Source organism: Lycorma delicatula, chromosome 2 (assembly GCF_047948215.1).
Source record: "Lycorma delicatula isolate Av1 chromosome 2, ASM4794821v1, whole genome shotgun sequence".
NCBI lineage: Eukaryota > Metazoa > Arthropoda > Insecta > Hemiptera > Fulgoridae > Lycorma > Lycorma delicatula.
The window spans coordinates 98,261,983-98,285,735 of NC_134456.1; the positions used below are offsets into that span (position 1 = coordinate 98,261,983).

General features: G+C 28.2%; 1 protein-coding gene across 15 annotated transcripts in view; it reads left to right on the plus strand.

Annotated features, from left to right (window-relative positions):
* Window positions 1-23,753, plus strand: part of trol (terribly reduced optic lobes) — a 1,106,314-nt gene that overhangs the window by 910,878 nt on the left and 171,683 nt on the right. For all 15 annotated transcript variants that reach the window (XM_075355875.1, XM_075355878.1, XM_075355883.1 and 12 more), the window contains 9 exons: window positions 4,716-4,859; window positions 6,775-6,977; window positions 11,625-11,850; window positions 13,050-13,223; window positions 13,381-13,571; window positions 19,130-19,262; window positions 21,696-21,848; window positions 22,712-22,894; window positions 23,553-23,636. In XM_075355875.1, the coding sequence (XP_075211990.1) occupies window positions 4,716-4,859; window positions 6,775-6,977; window positions 11,625-11,850; window positions 13,050-13,223; window positions 13,381-13,571; window positions 19,130-19,262; window positions 21,696-21,848; window positions 22,712-22,894; window positions 23,553-23,636 (1,491 nt within the window). The remainder of the gene's footprint in view (window positions 1-4,715; window positions 4,860-6,774; window positions 6,978-11,624; window positions 11,851-13,049; window positions 13,224-13,380; window positions 13,572-19,129; window positions 19,263-21,695; window positions 21,849-22,711; window positions 22,895-23,552; window positions 23,637-23,753) is intronic.

Consider the following 23,753-nt stretch of genomic DNA (forward strand, 5'->3'; position numbering starts at 1 on the left):
CATTGAATTTCCAAATTCTTTTATTACAAGTTTTTTTTACTTTGTTTATTATTATCTTTTATGACCGCGTAGGATCACTTTAGTCAGTCCATTATCCAAGTCTCTTCGATGGGACTGTTTGGACCTACCTTTATGCTATGTGTACTTTAAACTAACATAATGAAATCATATATATATTCACTGAAATGTATGAGACACATGCTTATAAACAGTAAGTTAATTTCAGTAATTTTACACAAAAAAAAGCAGTATAGAGTTGAGTCTGTAACTCAAAATTCTTGGTAATGCATTTTTTTTTTCTCCTTGAGAAAATCTATCTTACTTGGAAAAAACCATGGATAATTCAAAAAAATTATTATGAGAGTGTACCTCTATAAGTAGAAGTGATCAAATGATTACCTCTATAACTCGAAAAACCATGTCTAAATTAAAACCTTACATAGTGTTACCTCTATATTACGAAGTCTTTGCAGTGGAATCTGGCTAACTTGAATCCCTCTTTTGACAAACAAGCATATTTTGTCGATTACATACTTGTCAATTTCTGTCTACAACTTTCCATGTTGTGTGTTTTCACTTGTGTGTGATCATTGTTTTTGTTTGTTAGTATACACAGACAAATTAGAGCTCTTACTTATAGGTAAATCTAAAAAACTGAGACGTTATGCTGTAGTAAAATCATTGCCTGTTCATTACACTCACAATAAAAAAACATAGATGAAATCTGAAATTTTCACTACTTGGTTGACTAACTTAGAAGAAGCAATGGATTAAAAGAAGTGAGAAATTTTTTTATTTATTGACAATTATAGTCCTCACAATGTCATTCCTTTTCTCAAATGGGTCAAAGTACAATTTTTACGAGCTAATACTACATCAGAACTCCAGCCCCTGGACCAGGGTATAATTAAGTTCTTCAAAATATTTTATCATACTGAAGTTGTATGGAAATATAGCTCGTGCATTGATAAGGGTCAAGAGTGTAGTATTAACTTGCTACAAGCTATGAGAATGGTTGATAAATGGTAAAAAGGACAATTATAAACTGTTTTCAAACTTTTAGTTTATCTGCCAAAAAAGTGTAAATGAAGACACCTGAGAAGAAGATGAGGTGAAAGTAACAGGACCACAATTCCCGATATGAATGCTGAGCGGAAGACAGTAACCACCATCTAAAAAGAAGACCTTGCATTTGAAGAATTTATCCAAGTAGATTAGGTTGTAGCAGTCACAGGAGTGTTAACTGATAGTGACATTGTAACATCAATATTTACTTATGGAAATGACTCTTCAGATGATGTAAAAGTTTTGGAAGAAAATATAAATGTGACAGTTAAAGATGCTAAATGTGCTATGGACACTTTGCGCATTTTCTTAGAGTAAACTAATGAAGTTCCAGATAGAGTATTTTCTGCTGTTGTTTTGATTGAGAACATGATAGACTCAATTGTTGCCAGTAACCAAAAGGAAAGTAAATTTACAAGTCATCATAGGCGTGTCCAGGATTTTTTCGATTGGGTGCCGAGGCCGCCTGCTAATGACCCCCCCCCCCATAAATTTAGTCTTTGGTGATGCATCTGACACCAAAACAAGCTGTCAAATAGATATAAAATAAAAATATTTATTTATTTGATCTACAAATATTACAATGTTATTCTACGGTTGAACAGGATCATTTTTTTAAATTCAATGATAACCATATCGAGATCTACATTAGCAACAAGATCTTGCACTATGAATGACACCATCAAATTTTCTAAATGGTCTTGCCCCATTCTTAGCAAAGTTTTGTTTTTAAGATACTAAGCTTAGAGAAGCTTTGCTCGCAAGAGCAGCTTGTAGTCTGAATCATGGTAAATTTTGTCATTAATTGTTTAAAATTAGGAAATGTTGTCCTACTCTCATGCTTGGATAACCATTCCTGAGCCTTGGAAGAGGGAAAATGTTTACTTTTTTGTTTTCATAAGTCTTACTTCGACCAGCTCTGAAGAGTTTAGATGAAATTGGCATGAAAGACATTGAAAATCATTTTGATTCAGCTCATAATCACTTAATCCCAATGTCATCAGTTTGCCTATAGCATAAATTTCTTGCTTCATCTCTTGGCTAAATCTATCATTTAACAACTCAATCAGCTTGTCTAGAACGGGATTAAATTCAAACAGCTTAACGTCTTCTTTTTTTCCTTAACCACAAATGCCGTCCTGGGATTATCATCTATTTTACTGGAAACTTTATGCTTTTTTGATTCAGGAATATCAATGTTAAGACGATCTCGTGTATCTTTTGCTCTGGAATAAATACTATTAAGTGCAGTTTCTTCTATTCTTAACTCTTCTAAAGCAAGAGCCAAACTCAAATTTGATGCAAAATTCTTTTTCCTTTAGCTCTTGCTTTTGAATCAGATGCATCTTCAACTGATTCCTCAATAGATTTTATAATAGAGTTAGGCTGCTCATGCACGATGGAGACTGCTTCCAAATGATAAGCCTAATGTGTCTAGGACAATGATTTGAGGGTTTTTAATTTGCTGTATGTTAGTTTCATGATTTCCTCAAATACAGCATGTCTTTTTGGACTGCCTTCGATGAAACTATAAATTAGCTGTATCATGCCAAAAAATTAAAAAATTACAGGATTGGTTTTGTGGACTGTGCAAGCATTTACAAGAAAGAGATAAAGGCAATGACCATAGCACTGAACGTATAAGATAGAGTTTTTCATCTCGTTACACCTTGACCGCTCCAGTGGAATGACCTGATATATTTGAAGCTCCATCGAAGAATACAGTCTCAATGTTCTTCCATGAAACACCCATTTCTTCCAAAGTACTGTTTAAAGTTTTAAAAATTGTTACAGCATCAGTGAGCTTCAAACATTCCAAGGAGATACATCTCTCAATTGGCTATACTGAATTTCTTGGGATGTACAGTAGCACAATCAACATTTGCTCTTGATGACCTATATCTGAAGTCCCGTTAGCAATAAAACATTATAATATAAAATAAAACTGGAGGACAAATTGATAAAATTAGTAAAGTATATATCTTGTTTGTTCATGTCATGATTTATGAAAATGAGGCATTTCAGAATGTGCTATTATGTATGTTGTTCAACTCTGAAATTTCTTTTGTGCTTCTTCCTTTTGTTATTCCAAACATTTGTAAACAGCATTTTATTACAGATGTATGCATTTGTGGATTCACATTTTTTATAATGATAATGCTACAGTGTTGAAAAATGTACAGTCTATTATTACTTATACTTGATTTGTATTTTATTATTAAAAATACATACATCTATCTTGTTAGATAATAATACCTTATAATTCATTCAACCTCTTCTTGTATCTTGTAACAAGTAGGAATTTAGATTAATAATAATAAATAGAATGCATCTTAGAACTTATACTTCACATAAATCTGTTTTAGTCTATAAAATGCTAAAAATTGTTAAAAAGTGTTATGTATTACTTACTATATTTAAGTTATCTATCAAGGACTTACTGCCACCTTAATGCACTTAAAATTAAAATCCTTTAATACTATGTCATCTGCTAATTATACACTGCATATTATTTTTTCCTTGGATCTGAACACTTTTATTTTTTTGATGAAAATTAAATTGAAACAGTGATAGTTATAGTTACACTGGAATATATTATTTGGTAAACTGGAAAAATATGTGGGATCTATGTAAAAACATCAGCTTTTATAGGACCATATAGAGCTAAGCCCATAAGTTACAAATCCGATCATATCTTGATTTTGGAATTGTTTAACATCTAGTGAATTCTATTCTCTTGGAAAAATGGAAGTAAATGTAAATATTTTTTTCAGTAGTATTTACATCCGTGTTTGAAATACAAACTTAAATTATTATTTTTTTTTAATGAACTGTTTTTTCATAACGAACTGATTTCATAAACCTGTTTCCACTGCATGATTTGATGCTTGGACTCCAGTTCAAAATGATGTATCCAAGTTTCATCACAAGTTAAAATCCTGTCCAAAAAATGCATCACCTTCGTTACTGAAACGATCTTTGAATTTGGTGCAACTGTGAAATCTTTTGGCTTCATGAAGAATGGTAAGCTGTCTGGGAATCCACCTTGCACAAGTCTTCCAGCAGTTAGTTTGTTTTGAATGATGAAATGGGTTGTGACAGCACTTACTTGACATATTTCAGTAATTTGTTTAACTGTAAGTCATCGATCTTCTTGGATAAGTGAATCAATACGGGAATCTTAACGCCGAGGTTGACACTGTTACTGGATGCCTGGAGCAGTGCTCATTGGTCACACTTTTGTGGTGACTTTTAAACTTTTCCACCCATGCATAAAACCTCACACAGTTCATGCAACTACTGCTGTATTGTTTGTTCATCCGAGAGAATATTTCTGGCGGTTGTACACTTTCCGAAAGTAAAAATTGGATCACAGAATGCTGTTCTTCAAAAGTATTTTCTTCGAGTGGACATTCCTTCGTAACTAAGACTTCAGAGGTTATATTTACATAAATATTAATCGAACAGCTGACTAACACTATTTGCAAGGTTGCCAACTAACACTTAACAAAAATTTCAATTGCCTGCATAAAGTCTTTCCTTCACTGAAAATATTGGTTTAATTATTGAATGATCCTTGTACATTAATATACTTTTGTAGAAGATTTATGAAAATTTTTTTATAATTTTGTCTTTTTATGGTTTTACAGAAGTATTATTGGGTATTACCGCCGAGGTTCTTGGGTGACAAAATCTCATCATACGGAGGATTTCTTAACTACACTCTTCGATATGTTCCTTCACCTGGAGGTCAAATCTCAAAGAACAATGCACCAGATGTGGAAATTATTAGTGTAAGTTTATCCATTTTTTTTATCACAATTCATATTGTTGAAATTTTGTTTTTAACATTTATTCATGATTGGTCATCTTATTCAGATCTTAGCTTATGTTGTGTCTTCTTATTATGAGAAATACTAATATTTCTGAATGAAAAGAATAAAAAAAATCTTTCTCTTTCAATTTTATAAAAAATCAGTCCTATATATTCAGTGATTATGGTACTTATTTGAATTGGCATTAACTCCCTCCAGACTTATTTACCTTGGTCGCTAATTTTTTTGTAGGTAAAATAACTATAATTTCTAGCCAATAAACAAAAAAGACTATCTTGTCTCTGTTATACCTTGAGGACTTATATTTGTCATATTAGACCAATATCACTGATATTAAGAAAAGAAAAAAAAAATTTTAATCCTTGAAAATGAATAAAGGTTATAAATGTATTGTCAAAAAAAAATTTTTTCTATTTGTTTACATTTAATTTTTTAACATGTGTACTTATTTCCATAACCTTATTATATACAAAGTAGAGATTCATTTACATATTTTTACATTTATTCAAATGTTAGGATAATGAAATTAAAGTAATAACAAAATAATCTAGGAGGAAAGAATTAATTTCAAAACTATGACTCAATTTACTGTTTTTTGAAACAGAATTTTGGAATTTAAACTGAAGTAATCGAATAGAATTTTTTTTATTCTAATCAAAATTAATATCTATATAAATAATGTGATATAAAAAAAAAGTGAAAAAAGATAAACCCTCTATAAAATACAATGAGTTGTTTATAAGCAGTAGGAATAGGCTATTTATATTTAAATATTTTGCTTTTGAAACTCAGAAATTTGTGTGGATATGGAATTAATATGAGGGCTCTTTATAAATTAGCCTTTCGTTGAGTTATAAAAGTAAATTTAGTTTTTCCAATTTAGTTTTTTGAGCAATTGAGAAACTATTACAATAAACTATTACAACTTTTGATGAATAATAAAATAATGATAAATTGTTATATATATAATTTCAATTATGGTAGTTTTATAATTTTTTTCATATTTATATTCCTCTTGAAGATGATAGAATCACCGAAAGCACTTGAGGAAATTAAACTAGAATTTGGTAAGCTGTTTTTTAAAATTATATATAATAAAATTAAATTCAAAAATAAAATTTGCATACATACTTTGTATTAGTTGACATAGTTCCCACCCAAATTTAAGCAGTTGTCATTTTGTTACACCAGTTTGTCTATTCCCTCCTTAAAGAATGGCTCTGCCGAAGTTACCATCCATTGAGTTCATTTTTTTTTTGAACTGTTGAGTAGCCAATCAATTCTTCAATTTTGTGAACAGGTCAAAATCAGTTGATGCTAAATCAGAGCTATATGGTGATTGTAAAAAATCTACCACTAAAGTTTAGTACATCCTTAGTGCTAGCTGCAATGTGAGGCTGTGCATTGTCAATGCTAAAAAAAGCAGTCCCCTTTGTTGACATCTTCATAATTTATTCTGTATTGTTCTCCTAAGCTCTGACAATGTTTTACACTAAACATCTGTGGTTATTGCCATACCCAACTTCATAAATTCTTCCTATAAAATTTTTTTACAACCCCAAAATACAGTATCATTTTCTTGTTTGAATATTTTGGTACTTTAAGCAAGTGTGTGTGTGTGTGGATCCATTACTTCAACTGTTCCTTGGTCTCAATATTGGTGAATTGAATCAGTCTCGTGTTATATGTGTGATGATATTTAATCTTAGCTGATTTCTACTGCACGTGCACTATGTTGTATAAACTGTTTTGTTTGTTAATGCCTGGCTAGAAGTTAATCTATAAATAGCCTAAGTATTTTCTGATAAAATAAATATTAATTTGATAGAAAAATTTTATTAATAATATTTGTTTCTGATATTGAACTTTTTAGGCCAACAATCTTCGTTTAAAATATTTTTACAAGGGTCCTATTGAACCAAATAGACCTTCTACAATTTCTGTTCCAATTGTTGAGTCAGAATGGCAGCGAGAAGATGGACAGACTGCTGAAAGAGAGAACTTTTTAATGGCATTGGCAGATCTAACTGCTATATTAATTAAAGCTACATATACAACAAATACTCAGTCAGCTGCGTAAGTTAATTAATTTCCTATTTATAATGAACTTATTAATTTATGAAAATTGAATTCCTTAGCGATAATGAAAGCTTTAGAAATTGGTTGTTCAACATCATTATTTATAGATTTATATTTTATAATTTTTTTTCTTTTGGTGTAATAATTATAAGTACATGAATTACAACCCTTTTTTAAGTTAATCTTACAACATACAAGATCAGTTAATTTTAATTATTTTTATTGGTTAAACAAATGGGACATAGCCTCAAACAAAGGTACAGAGAGTACATAAAAGCACTTCAGATCAAGATGAAGTCAATATTTGCCAACTGATAAATAGATAAAAACTGCAGTTCACCAACATTAACTTCTTATTGTACATGTGTACCGATGAAGACCAAATCTTAAGATAGTTGAACATTATGAAATATACAAACAGAAGTGTGATGTGATAAATGAAAATAAAAGATTCAAATCTAATACACTTCTCAATAATATTCTAAATGGTTGTACGTGACTTTCTATATAAGAAAAAAATTACAGGCAGAAACAGCTGCAACTATAGTGCAAACAGCAGCACTAGTTTCTCTGCAGATGGTTTATAAGAGTGATTTTTAATGTAGTTACAGTGGATTTGTTTTACAAATTTATACACTTGGACCTAGATGTGCAATAAGAAATCAACCATCATTCTTATTTTTTGAGAAAATAGCCTTTAATGTGTGATTACTTTTCATACTTATATAGTGGTGGACATTAACAATAAATCAAAAGTTAAAAATTTGAATAAATGTAGGTTATTTATTAATATTATATTTATTATTTTAATATTATCATCGAAAAATTGAAAACATTTCTTTAAAAAAATGTTGGCCGACTGCTTTTTACCCTCCGTCAGGTGCATTGTATCTGAGAAATAACAGTGGACTATTTTGCTTTTTAGATTCTAATTGTGAGAAGCTGACAGCTTCCCCCTCCCAACAATACTTTCCTAACCTACCCTCCTTTACATGTTAGTCCAGTCTTAGACCTTGAGTTGAGTGCACGTATCTTTCAGTGAAGATTTTGTATCTACCAGATACATTGCATCCGTTCATGTGACAGTTTTTATCACATTTTAAATATTGTGTTTTTTAAATATATAGTTAATAAAACATTTCTTTATGTTGTAAATTGTAAATATATATGTTATAATTAGACATTTTAATTTTTTTTTATCTAAAACATTGTTTTTGTTTAATGTGTGTTAAAAAGCCAATTACTTTTTTGGTGTTACTTTTTTGTATCAATACTGGATTTAGATTGTTTGAATGCTACTAATGCCCACCATGCAGAGATTACTAAATTTTACTGCAGGAAGATGATGGAATCTCCGATGAAAGTTTGGACGAATCTTCAGGTAGTGAAAATGAAGATGTCATTGAAAAGCGGGAAAGAGTGATTCAGACATGTGTCAGAATAATACTGATGATAAATTGAAAATAACAATGACCCTTATCTAGGGAAAGATAAAATACTAAATGGAAAAAAATGAGGCTTACTCAGAATGCGCAAATCAGAGCACAAAATCTAACTAGGCACTTAACCTGGCGTCGTCAAAGAAGCTAAAAACGCAAAGTCACCTTTTGAGTCTTGGAATTTCCTAATGACTAATGAAATATTAGAAGAGATTTTGCAATTTACAAATAAGTATATTGATGTTATAAAACTAAACTTCGCTCATGAAAGAGATGCAAAAAATGTTACTTTAGTTGAACTAAAAGCATTTATTGGACTTCTTGATCGGGCAGGGACACTAAAGAGTAATCGAGAGTCTAGAAGAATTATGGGATACTGATGGAGATGGTGTTGAAAATTTTCATTTAACAATGAAAATTGTTAAATGAAACGTTTTAAATTTATCATTAGATGCATTATTTTTAATGATAAATTCACACATGAAATATGAGTTCAGTGTGATCGGTTAGCACCAGTTAGAAAAATATTCAACCAATTTGTTACAAATTGTCAGAAATGCTACTGGCTTGGTGAAAATGTGATTGTAGATGAAAAACTTGAGAACTTTCAGGGTAAATTTGCTGGTAAACAATACATTCCATCAAAACCAGATAAATATGGAGTTAAAATATATGCCTTAGCAGATGCAAAACTCTACTTCACATATAACATGGAAATATATCCAGGGAAGCAGCCAGATGGACCTTATTGTGTCGGTAATAAACCAACTGATGGATATAAGAAGGTTAATGAAACTAATACACAAAAGTGGCTGAAATATAACAACAGATAATTGGTTTTCAGACATAAAACTTGTGGAAGACTTTGTTGGGACTTTAAAAAAACACAAATTTCTATTGAATTCAAACATTTTAAAATTAGACCACTAAACTCAAGTATGTTTGGTTTTCATAAGGATTCAACAATTGTGTCTTGTGTTCTTAAAAAAGGAAAAAAATGAGTTAGTTGTTTCAAGTCTACCTTTTGATGATTCTATTGATGAAAATACTGGTGAGCAGTATAAGCTTCACATGATTTAATTTTATAATGACATTAAAAATTGGTTGTAGATGAAGTTGACAAGATGTGTTCCACATTATATGTTGCAAGAAACACTCGTCGTTGGTCAATGGTAGTTTTTTATTCCATGCTGAATGTAGCTGGTATAAATGCTCAAATAATAACAAATGGAAATCAAATAGAGGCGATTTCACGGAGAATATCTCTTAAAAAACTTTCACAAGATTTGATTTCTGAACAACTGAAAATAAGAAGTATTAAGAAAATAGGAATTCCTAAACTTCTTCAGCAAAGTTTGTGGAAGATCTGTCTACCCACAACACTGATAGATCTTGAAGAACCAGCTGGACCATCTACAGCAAACAAAAGGAAACACTGTACACCATGTGCAGTTCACTACAAAAAGACTTGTCTGACTAAATATACCTGCATAAACTGTAACGACTAATTTTGTTTAGAACATGCAGTAATGACATGTGTAAAGTGCAATTTAAAAAAAAATGTTTCAATCAATTAGTGATTCAAAGGATGATTAAAACAATTGTTGTTGGTTTTAAGATATTGTGTAATTTAGATTTAGTACTTGTAAATGTATTATTTTATATTCTGTTCTCATAAAATTTAATTAAAGTACTTTTGTAAATAAAGAGCATCAAAATATTATACATATTTTAATATTATGTATAATAATTATATAATATTATTGTAGTATATATAAAATAAAAACATATATATATATAAATAATATCATATTTAGACCATATAAAATTAAGTATTTCTCAGATATAATGCGTTCATTCATGTTAGTTTATGTATTGTGTCTGATGGAGGGTTAAAAAAACACTATAGCTATAACACAGAGGTATAGTTTAATAAAATGATTCAAACCACAATTTGCTCGATAGTAATATGTTATAATATGGTATTTTTATTTTTACAAAACTTTTATCATAAAAAGGAATACAGATACAAACATATTAAAACAAAAGTATGCGAATAAAAACATAACTTTTTATAAAAAAATCAAAATATTCAACCTAAATTTTAATATTAAATTTCTAGAAATAATTCTCATTCATACCTTTTTAATTATATTTGAGAAATAATCATTGTAATAAATGTAATAACTTAAAAAATTAAAAACTAGTAATTTTTAAAAATAACTTTTTATGTAACTAATTAAATATGTTTTCAGAAATCAAAGTAATCATATTTGGAAAATTTGCAACCAAATCATGTAAAACACTAATGCAGATAAATGCTTGAAATAGATACAACTGAATGCAAATGATACGGATGTTGCATTACTGTTAACAACTCAAAAAAGCTATTACCTACTGAAATAGTTAAACTACTTACTATCTACTACATTCCATAATGAATTTGAAAATAATCTGATATAGATTATAAACTTAAAAATATAGAGGTGAAAAAAAATCTATAAAAATGTTAATGATAAATATAATAAATGAATAACTAGTATTCATGAGAGACACTCCAAAATAAGAATAAAGCCATCCATTTGCAATTTTTGAGTCCTGATAATTTTTTTATTTACTATTATTGTTAGCATTATTTTTTTTCTATTTTCAATGTATTTTCAGTGTATTCTATTTCAATGTATGTAATGATGACAGTCTTATCTAAAAGTGCGCATATAATTTTAATTTGTTTGTGAATGTTTTCCATTTATGAATGCATTTCAAAGAAAAAACTCTGTTGCTCTCAATTTTAATTTTAAAAAGCAAACGCTCATTATGTTAAAAAATTTGTCATGCATCTTAGAAATGCCTATTTTTCTTGAATGTGGCTTAAAAATATGAAATTTGAATTGTTTATTTCATTAAAGATAAGGTGGTTGAAATTAAGATTATTTATTTATATTTAGTGGCTAAATTTTTTGAGTGTAAAAAATAAAGCAATTAACAGTTCATAACAGAGAGCTATTTATAATTCATGTAAGAAGTATGATGAAGGGAATTCCTGGAGTAGGTAGGATTGGTATGATAAAGAAAGACTGTGACCTTTACCTGCTGATTTGCTTACAGAATAATACAGCGTAATTAACAGTCATGAGATACAGCATTCATTTTTTAATATATGCTTTTATGGTTTACGATTGCATGCTTTTTTGTTTTATTTTAGATTGATATCAGTCTCACTGGATATTGCTGATGAAAGAAATACATACCAAGCTAGAACGTCAGAAGTAGAACAATGTAGTTGTCCAGTTGGTTATCGTGGATTGTCATGTGAAGATTGTGATGCTGGTTATACTAGAACTGATAATGGATTGTACCTAGGTATTTGTGAGCCTTGCAGCTGTTCTGGACATTCAACTCAGTGTGATCCAGATACTGGAAAATGCTATGTTAGTATAACAAATTTTTCTCTTTTTTTAAATCAGAAATTATGTAATTTGTTTCTGTTACTTCATCATATACATTTTGTAAGCAAATAACTATATACAACATTTTGGAGCTAGTCGTTAGTGTAGTTGTGGCTTTGTGATCCTGATTACTTTTAGTCATTCTCAATAAATCAGACGAATAATTCTTTAGGAAGGTTAAAGATTATTGTATCAAGCTTTGTCATTGTTTTCCTAAACTTTTAGAAGTTTAAATGCTAACATATGGAGTATATATATATATATAGAGTGGAATATTATGTCTTTGCAAAATTTGAGATAGTGTAATTTTGCTATACAAGAAGCAGTAATTGGCCTAAAATACCATAAAAAAGTTATGGCTATGCTTCTCTAATCACTATCTTTGCATGGTAGCAAAGATAGTTCATTGAATTCAATATTAATTCATTTATGAATTTAATGATGTTTTTATGAAAATAAAAATTCTTTTAATATTTACAGTGTGCTTGAACTAACTTTAAATGGAAGGTCATAGCACGTCAGTTATTTTTTAGATTTTGGTTAATTATACTCTTAAATAGTGTGCAAAAATGTTTTGGCCCATAACTCAATGATTAATTTTTGTAAAAACTCACTGAAGTTTTTTGACTTTTTATATTGCTTTTTGCATTGGTTTGGTCAATTTGATTTTAGAATTGACAATAAAAACTATTATATCATACGTATAAAATAAAATTTATTCATTAATTTATACAAAGTAATATATTTTTGCAGTAATAAGATATATATGTATATATATATTTTATTTATAAAAATATTTGCTCATAATACAGAGGAATAATATGACTCTTAAAAAGATCAATTTCAGTAAAATACATATATATATATATATTTATATATTTATAAACAGTTCAACGGTTCATAGGTAAATAATACCTTATTATTAATTAAAAATTGTAATAAAATTACTGGCATATCTACTCAAAACATATTAAATACTCTACTGGGATTAAAATGTTTAGCAAATGATATCTCAGCACCATGACTAAGTTGTAAATACATTTTCCTTAAATGGATCAAATATTACATTTAATTTAGCAAGTAAATTTAGTATTTTAATTATATGAATTGTATGTAATAAACCCAAAATAAACAATTTAGTAGATGTCCTTTTGAAATTAAATTGTCTGTTTGTTATAAAGAATTGTAGGGATCATACTGAAGGAGACAATTGTGAGCTCTGTCTACCTGGGTATGTTGGAAATCCCGAAAATGGAGAACCATGTGTAAGAGAAGGTGGTGGACCAGATGTTTGTGATTGTGACGAAAGAGGAAGTATAACAACAGAATGCAGAAATAATCAGTGTATTTGCAAGGTTAGTTTTGCAGACCATTAATATTTATTTTAAGTAAGTTATGTTTTGATGATTAATTATTATGATTTTTTTTAATTTCTTAAATGTTTATACTATAATTTATTATTATTATGTATTTTATCTATGTGTTATTATGACATATTTTATCTTATTCCAGACCAATGTTGAAGGTCCTAGATGTGATCGATGTCTGCCAGGCACCTTTGATTTATTAGCTAGTCACCCTGAAGGATGTCTTGAGTGTTTTTGTTCATCTGTCACAGACTCCTGTCAGTCATCCAACCTATATTTGACACAAATTCCTATGCAGATTATTGATCAGTCTCATGGTTTTACTCTTACTGACAGGTATATAAATTAACTGTAATGAAATTGTTTTAATTGACCTATCAACTTATGTAAAATTTTATACTAATACTATTTTCAATTCTGTCTACTAACATATACCATCTAGTACAGACAATAGAGGTAAGACATTTCTTACCTTAATTTTATCAAAGTATTGCTTTCGCAGGATCCCACAATCTCAGTCTTGATTGCACTCATTTTATTAAATTTTAAATTAAAACAAAAATATTAAAAATATGCGGTGTCATTAAAATAAAACCATACACATGGTGTAATGTTCGTTACAGTACTATAATATTAAAATGATAAAATTTACATATTAATTTATTATATGAGTGCTGCTATCTGTTCCTGCTTTTTGAAGATTGTCTTGTCTCCCTCAAATACTACTGTCTGATGGTTTATCAAATTGAAATTTTGCATGTAATTATGTATGCAATATTTTTCTAATATATTTAATTTTTTGTCATCTTTAATTGCCAATATTTCTAAATTTTTGTTAATATCAGAAATAGAATGTTTATTTTTTATTAGATGGATGGAGTTTTTTTATTAGATGAATCTAGTTTCTTATTTTTGTAATTCCTGTATTGTTCAAGAAGTTTAGTTTTAAAGGATCTATTTGTTTTTCTTATATAAATACTATCACAATCGATAGATTGTGTTCTTTTGAACCAATTGCCTCTAAGTTAACAGGACTAAATTCATAAATTAGCATTCCAATGTAACCTTTGATCAATTTTAAATTTGCTCCATGGTATGTTATATCCAAAATAATTGATAATATTCTTTGGAAAAGATGAATTTACCTAACACTTTAAAATAAAATATGGTTAAAAATTGGTATATTAAAAAGTTTAAAACATGAATAAAGACACTAGAATGGTTAGTTATGACATAAATAACTTGTATCCTAACATACCTATAGATCGTACCATAGAAATAATAAAAAATAAATTAAGTAGTTATCAAGAAGATCCAAAATATATTATGGTATCATCACTATTAAAAAAATGTATATGTTAACAAAACTATTTTGAATTTAACAACAAATATTATCACAAAAAGTACCTTACCTGTGGGATTTCACTGTCAGAAATATTTTTATAGGATTTTAAAAATAAATTAGAGTATGTCATCACTGATGCACTTAAAGTTTTAATATGGACACAGTATATTGATGATATTTTCATTACATACAACCTGATAAAATAGACAATGTACATCTAATAATATTAAACAAATTAAATTCATATAATGAACATTTAAAATTCATACTTGAAATAGATATAATAAAATGTTAAATTATTTAGATGCCAATGTTGAAATAAACAACAATCAAATTGAAACATGCATATATACAGTCGAAAACCTATATCTAATAATGTAAAAATTCATAAAAAATCAAATCACCTTTGGTCTCGTAAAATACACACACAATAATGAAGAAAAATAAAATAATAAGATAAAACATAGCGTTTTAAATTGGATATGAATACTACTTTAATTAATGATATTTAGAAAAAACAACTATCAAAACACAATTCCTAAATAACTGCCTTACATAATATAAATAATATCATTGAGAACATTACTAAAATTACAATAAAGAAATTTTTTAAGGAGCATAGCATACAAACCTAATAACCAAATATTAAAATATTTAAAAAACAAAAATAGTAATAATAAAATAAATAATCTGTGTGGAATTTATAAAATTAAATGTAATTATATTGATGGTATTTACATAGGAAAAACAAATAGATCTTTTAAAACTAGATTTGTTGAATATATAGTAATTACAAAAATAATAAATTAGACTTATCTAACATAGCAGACCACCTAGTATACTGTGTTTCAAAATGAATATCAGGGTTTACAAGCTACGTAATATTTCTCAAGTTTCACTCAGATTGATTAATTAAACATGAAATGAAAGGCAATGAAAGGCAAGTCAAACAGTTTTAGCTGTGCAAAAGTTCATAAACCGTTTCCTGTACCTTCTGCTTGAAAGCACTACTAGCAGAGAACAGAAAACATTCTGTGTTTTGCAGTTTGGAAAGTGTGAATCTGTAATTAAAGTTCAACGTGTATTCCATTCTTATCACCCAAGTGACAATAACATTCGTAGATGGTATAAACAATTTGAAACCATTGGCTGTATTTGTAAAGGCAAGAGTACAGGACAACTGAGAGAGTTGAGAGAGTTTTGTGTGTAGTTGTAGGAAATCTGTTAGGAAGGCTACCACGAATTAGCAATTCCCATGATGACTGTTTGGAGGATTTTAAGGAAACTCTTACAACTGCATCCATATCATTTACAGCTGTTACAGGCTCTAAAGATTATGGTTAGATTATGATTTGTGTGCTAGCTTTGTAAATGAAATGATGCACGGTAATGATAAAGACTTTCTTTATTGTGTCACATTCAGAGACGGAATCAAATTTCATGTTAATGGAGTAGAAAAGACTCATACTATGTGTATCTGATAATGTGTTTATCTGGGGAAATCCTCATGAAATATTGCAGTGTGAATGAGACCCCCAAAACTGAAATTTTTTGTGTTGTATCCTGAAGGCCAGTTTACAGGCAGTTTTTTTCGTGGAAGCAAGTGTGTTTGGAATGATCTATTTTGATATGCTACAACTATGGCTCTTTCCTCAATTGCAGTACGAACCACAGAACTTTATTTGGCAACAAGATGGTGCATTTCCTCATTGGTTTAACGCTGTAGATGATTGATTGAATGAAATTCTCCCTGACAGCTGGATCGATTGTCGGGGACCAGATGACAGGGCTTGTTTGCCATGGCCTCCATGTTCGCCTTATCTGACCCCATGCGATTTTTCTCTTTGGGGGTTTATAAAGGATCCAGTATATGTGCCACCATTACAAGCTGACCTTCTCAATTTGAGATACAGGATTGAAGCAGCTGTTGCATCAATTACTCCAGACTTGCTGATTAAAGTTCGGGAAGAAATTTTCATATCAGCTAGATGTGTGCCATGTGACGTATGGTGCTCACATTGAACACAGGACAAACTATTTCAGTCTCTCTTTCATTTCATTTATAATCTATCAATGTAAATAAAACCTAATAAATATTACATAACTTTAAAACCCTGATATTCATTTTGAAACACAGTACAATAAAAATTATGTTTCTGATATTAACACAAATTTGGAAATATTGGAAATTAATAAATGATAAAAAATTAAATATATTAGAAAATTATTAGTATATAATTACAAATAAAATTTCAATGTGATTAATAATCAGACAATATTTGAGGGAGACAGACATCCTTATAAAAACAGGAACAGATAGCTGCACTCGTATAATAAATTATACATAGATTTCATTATAATATTACAGTGCTTTAACAAACATTATACCTCGTGCATGGTCTTATTTTAATGATACAGCATATTGCTAATTTTTAATATTCCTTGCATTTTTAATATTTTTATTTTAATGAAATAAAGTGAATTCAATCATGACTGAGGATGCGGGATCCCATGAATGTACTTTCATGATAAAATTAAGTAAAGAAATGTCTTATCTCAACTGTCTGCATTAGGCGGTTTATATTAGTAGAATTTAAAATATATAATTTAACAGAACAATTTCAATAAAATAATACTATTTTATTTTATTTTTATGAATCTGTGTATTTAGTTGGAAATAAAAAAAGGATATTTAAGATACATCAATTTGAGGCTATACAACATTCATGCTATATACCATCAAACTGGATGTAGCAGGAATTTTATGATTTGATGCCTTTCGTGACACCTACCTTTTACAGGATGTTCCAATATCTGTAAAATAGTTCTATTTTCATACAGAAACAAATGTATTTCTGGTATTGCTAAGGATGCAGATCTTAATGTAAATAGGATTTTAAACATCAAATTGAAATCTTTATTAATCTACAGTATTCTTTACATTTTGTTAAATTATGAAATGGTGATCAACTTGGCAGCTCATAAAACAAATGAAGCAGGTATCATTTCTTAAAATAATTTAATTGTTCTGATTACAAATGATGAAATTTTTCTTTTTTAATCTCAGTTTGAAGATTAAATATGCAACATAAAACTTGTTGAAGAATTATGAAACAAGGAATATGGGCAAACAAATTAGACTCTTACTATGTGTGATGTAAATTCACTTTATTGATTTACTTTCTGTTGTCGACTCAATTGAATTTATTATACAAATTCTTGTTAAGTTTAGAAAAACACAAAACAAATATAACTAAATGATTCACTCTCTAAATTTGAAAAATGTGCTTCCAGAAAGAGATCTTTTCAGAGTTTTCATTTAATTCTTTCACTGTTCAATTAAGACAACTATGAAAGAAATGTTTATATAAAAGTAAAACAAATATTTTTTTAATTTTTGTAGTAATTATTTAAGTAGGTGTAGTGAAATTTAATTTAAAATAGAATGCTGATTCAGCATGATTTTCTCACATTTGTAATCTACAAACCTCCATGGACATCCTTAAATAAATTTTTTTTTTTTACTAAGCTGTCTCTTCTGAGAACTGGATAACCTTATACCAATAGTAACCCAGGGATTTCACCATGGCTTACTTTTCTTTTTCCTTAAATAGGGAAAATAAATAAAGCATGTATTTTGGCAAAAAAAAAAATCAAATCACTGCAACTTGTTGAGCAATTCATAGCCAGTTCCTTTCATAAAAATTATAATTATTTCAAAAGATGTATTGGAAGTTTTGTATTTGTAATTTTACTTGTGTGTTATAAAGCTTATTGTAGTATGAAAGATATTTAGTTCTGATGATTTTTATTTTAAAAATATTCAGTAGATATAATTTTAATTATTTTATCACTTTGTTAAGTTAAAATGTACTCATGTAGCTACCACTAAGATGCACTAAACGTGTTTAATAATTTAAGAACTTTGTAGTAAAACATTTTATCTTCCTTTACCTTTTAAACTGGAATTTAAAGGTGGTGATCTATGAATTGTTTACAGGTGTCATATATTATTTAACATTCATCTTATTGTTATTTTGTAAAATGTTTGCTAGGGACTATCTTTTTTCTTGGAATTTTTAGTAGAATGTTGCAAAGTTATACCATTGTATGATATTAGAATGTCATCAAACTTACTCAGGATATTTAAGATATTGTTGAGGTATAGCATGATTTTTCAGGATATTTACTACTGTATTTCCTGCATATCCCAGCATATGTTTTGTTATATATACTTGATAAATTATGGATGAAATTGCTGTGTATGGATTCAAGGCTGGTTGGGCCTGACTATACGTATAAAAAATTGCAATTGCACGCTTGCCTTGCTTTTGATCTCATTATCATTACACCCTTCATTCTCATTTCGTATAAATAAAAGTGATTCAACCTAGTGTGTATACCATATTAAAACTGAATGATTGATTGAAAATAAATTACTAAAGCAATTAATGTACTTAAAAAACCTATTTGCTTTAGTATTTAGAAAATTAAAAAATAACTGTGGTTAATGTGTTGCTTTGTAAATTATTTATTTTTTTTATTTCAGCAACCGAAATGAAGCAATTAAAGGGGATTTTGAATTAAATGTAGCAGAAAATAAAATCAGCTACGAATTCAAGAATAATCAGTATTCACGTAGATTATTTTGGTCTTTACCGCCAGAATTTACAGGCAATAAGGTAATTTTTCATTTTGCTCTTTCTGATAGTCATAATAAAAAATATTAAACATTACTATCAAATTGTTGCATTCCTCTTAAAACTTACAGTAATCAGTATATTATTACATCTGGTTATAATAAATAATGTATGATACCAATAATAATAATTATAACTAATTGTATATTAAACATATATTGGTATTATTGTCCTATAACATTTTATTATCATTTTTTGATGCTTTCTTAATTTACCTCCACTCTACTTCATAAATTTATTGTAAGAGTATTTAAAAGATGTTAAATAAAATATATATAAAATTAATGGAACAGGAGTGCAAAAAGCTTTGGTGTGATTGAAAATTATTTTGTGATATTTTTCTGTGACTTCCCTCATGATTATCAGTTTATACCATGCGTTTGTTTTGTAGAAATTTGTAATGTAATATAAATATTAATAACCTATTGACAGGTAAACGTAAACTCCTTGATAAGGTTACAGCCATTGTTCAGATCATCAGATGATGGTGATGGTCATATTCTTTCTTCTTCATAATTTATGTTTATTTTAAAAGAAAGTTTTTAGTGTTCATTCAAATTGATTTTCTTTTGGCCTCTTTAATATAGAATTTTTTTTTATATTCCTTAAAAATTTTTTTTTTGAAAATTTGAACCCTATTTGCTTTGAAATAGGGTTTGAATATTACATAATATAAATTTTTAATGAAGTGATCAAGAGAACTAGTATACCTGGATAAGTAATAATAGGAGTTTAAACTTTGATTTTATAAAACGTTTTGGTAGCCTCTAGAATCATGTCATTTTGAAAAAAGCAAATACTAAATATAATTTTAATTTATTTTTAATTAAAGAAAGTAAGGGTCATGAATTTAATAGCAAAGGTTCCCAAATACTTCTAACAATATGGGGCTTGTTTCCCCCCCCCCCCCTTGAAAACAGTCATGTTTGGAAAAAGAGTTTAAATATCATGATAATTAAATATTTGTAATTGAGAGGCTAGAAGCTTTAGGTTTTTTAATCTGTGTTTTGAAAACCTAGAAAAGAAGAAAGAGATTACATGGCTGGAAGAAAATTGTAGTCTCAGGTTTTTTTGTCTTTTCATGAAATAAAATATATTTTAAAAAAGAAGAGTATTAACATGGCGGTATATCATAGTTAGTTAATTTAAAACAGATAGGGTCTTAAGGAAGCAAGGGAATGTAGTTATGTTATACAGTTGTATGACCAGATTATTTTTGACTATAATGGTTTGATTTTGTTTTTCATTGTACTCCAGAAGCAGCAGACGTTTTTTGAAAAGAATGATTTGATTTCTTTTATCTACCTAAGGACAAACAACAGTTGTAGCCCAATACCATATTGCACATTAAAGTAGAATTAATTGCTTTTAATAGAATATTGGAATCTAACAATATCTAAATTTTCATTTCTTTGAACGGGTCCAGAGGAACTAGGGGCAAGGAGGATTAATCTTTTGAACATCATTAAATTTCTTACTGAAGTAGAATACTATTTAAAATGCATACTTTTTGTATACTTCACCTTTTGTAAGTTCATCTATGTAAGCACACTTACATAAGTTAATAACAAAGTTGATAAAATTTGTGACTGATACTATATCTTAACTGCAAATAGATACAGCACCATTTTCCTGGTTAATTTATAATTTGTTAGTTCATAAATTAATAAGATACATTAATTTTATCAAGTTTATTTGTGCTGAATTTTATCTACTGAAATGGTTATTTAATTATTTTTTCAATACTTTTGAGCATATTGATCATTTTAGTGGTTAATGTCTTAGGGGTGTAGGAATTGGTTACCCATTCTGTAACTGTAGACAGAGGGTGTTGTATTTTATTGAGACTCTTAACTTAACTCATGATAATATTGAAGGAGGATCAAACCAGGTTTTGAGTTGATAATATTTACAAATTTAAAAATTGGTAATGAAATTTAGTTGTTGATGTATTAGTTTTTTTTTTTTTATAGTTATTGTGTCCTTTTGTTTGTAAATTCATTTTCACACTATTCTGCTGCTGAGTATTTGAGAACTGGAAGATTGTTATGAGTATAGAATGTAAAAGTATAATGATACAACAGATACAATGATTTTCTTGATATATTGATAGTTTTATTCTTTTTAACTTCATACAATATCTAGTGTAAGCATTCCTTTTTGGATTTAATATTTCTGTTTTATGATATTTTGACTCCTTTCTGCCTATTTTAAGTTTATTTGTATTGTACATTATTAGCTAATTTAATGTATATTATAAATTTATATATAATGTTATACATTCTGATTGCTGATTATGTAGGTAATATTGTATAATAATAATCTTTATGTGTTATTTTAGGTTTTGTTAGTTGGATTTCTTTTGTGGAATTATTTTTTTAAAATCTATTATAATAAATTCTTATGTTTTTCTAGGTTACATCATATGGTGGTAATCTAACTTTCACCCAGTCATATTCTAGTCTTCCAGAGGGTAAACCATTATATGATAGAGATGTTGTAATTGTTGGTAATGGCATTTCTATTTACTGGACTAGTGATGAGGAATTGGAACCTGATCGCCCTACAGTATGTTTATTATAATTTATTAAATACATATATTATTGTTATTTTTATTATTATTACAATAATGACTTAAGTGGAGTACCAGGTACAAGATGGAAAAATAGGGCGATATTTTATTTTTTTCTAATTATATTTATATAAAATTAATTTTATATATATATATATATATATATAACAGTGAAAACTCTTACTCTTTTTAAATTTTAATAGAAAGAATGACATTTATATCTAAATCTAATTTAAATTTTCATTTTATTTTAATCTGTTTTAGTCTTTGCTCTGTAATAATAATCTTAGTAAATAGAATCTTTAAACTTTGTTTTTATTATATTAGAAAAAAGAAAAGATGTTCTTCAACTTAGGGCAAACATGTGCTAACATGCATGTTAGAGCAAACATGTGTAATAAAATAAACAGCTTATTTTATTATTGTTTAACTTAATTCTTAGATCTAGAATTTCATGAGTTCTGTAGTATTTAGTATAATTATAATTCTACAATGGACCTCAATTGAGGCCATTAACATATCCAGTAATTGAAGGATTTATGTGATGTTAATCTCACAGTTACCAGTTATTTCATATTGTTATGATAAACAGTACAAAAAGAAAGAGTATCATGGGTTTCATTTCTGCAATTGGATCTCTCGCTAGTTGATACTTTTACAAATTTGAAGAACTATTTCTGTTAATTTGTGTTTTATCAATGTATTGATATTCTTATATAATTTATTGTTTAATGGATAATTATTATAGGAATAACTGGATTATCCGAATGTAATAAACTGGGAATTATTTGAAAGTAGCCAATTAATTAATTTTAGTACTGTGATTAAAGATTATTTTTATAATTATTTTCCTTATCAGGTTAGAGTTGCTCCATTAGTTGCTAATGTTTGGCGTCGCATTGATCCAACATTAGGCCAAAGAACTGCTTCTCGTGTTGATATTATGACTGCTTTATCTTCTGTTGAAGCAATTCTTGTTCGTGCAACTCACAGCACACAGACTACTTCAACTTCTATTAGTGATGTCAGCCTTGATACTGCTGTAAGTAAATAAAATGCTTTAGTAAGTAAAAAATAGTATTTATTAAGTATAAAAGTATTTTTTTAAGTATAAATGCTTTATTTTATGTACTAGTGCGGATTTTATGCACTTATACATATGAAAGTCAATTTGTCTTATTCTAGAAATTGCTTTTTTTACATTTTTTGAGTATTTGTTATGTAGTAATAGTATGAAACATTTGATGAATGGGATGGAAACTAGGACCGATATACTAATAATTCATCCTGTTAGATAAAATATGTTAAACAGCTTATTGCATTCAATTTTGATTTTAGCCTACAAACATGAATGGATGGTAATTTTATGGTACTCATGTGTATGTTATAATGCAATACAGTAATAAACAGTAAGATCAAATTTTTTAATTACTATAACTGAATTTTGTTAACTAAGCTTTCTTAGAATTAACTAATGCTTAGAAAAATTGTTCAAGACTATGTTCAAGTTATTAATATTGAAATATATATTAAGCTTTATGATTCCTTGTTTTCCTAAGGATGAAATAAATGTTTAAGCATTAGTAATTATGATCTTTGAATCATATATCTTGTTTATTTACTAAGTGTTAATATGTGGAAGTCCTTTTTTTAACTTGTAATTCATGAATAATATGAAATTAAATCATTATATCTTTTAGGTATCACAAAGAACTGGTCAAGAAGTTGCAACACATGTTGAACTTTGCAGATGCCCTCCAGGATACCAAGGAAGTTCATGTGAGGTAGTAATAGTTTTTTTTAAATATTACACTAAGGTGTACATTTTATGATAAAAAAATTGCAAGTTATATTTTACTTGAAACATATTTTAAGATTAATATGCGGCGGTGCACAATTTT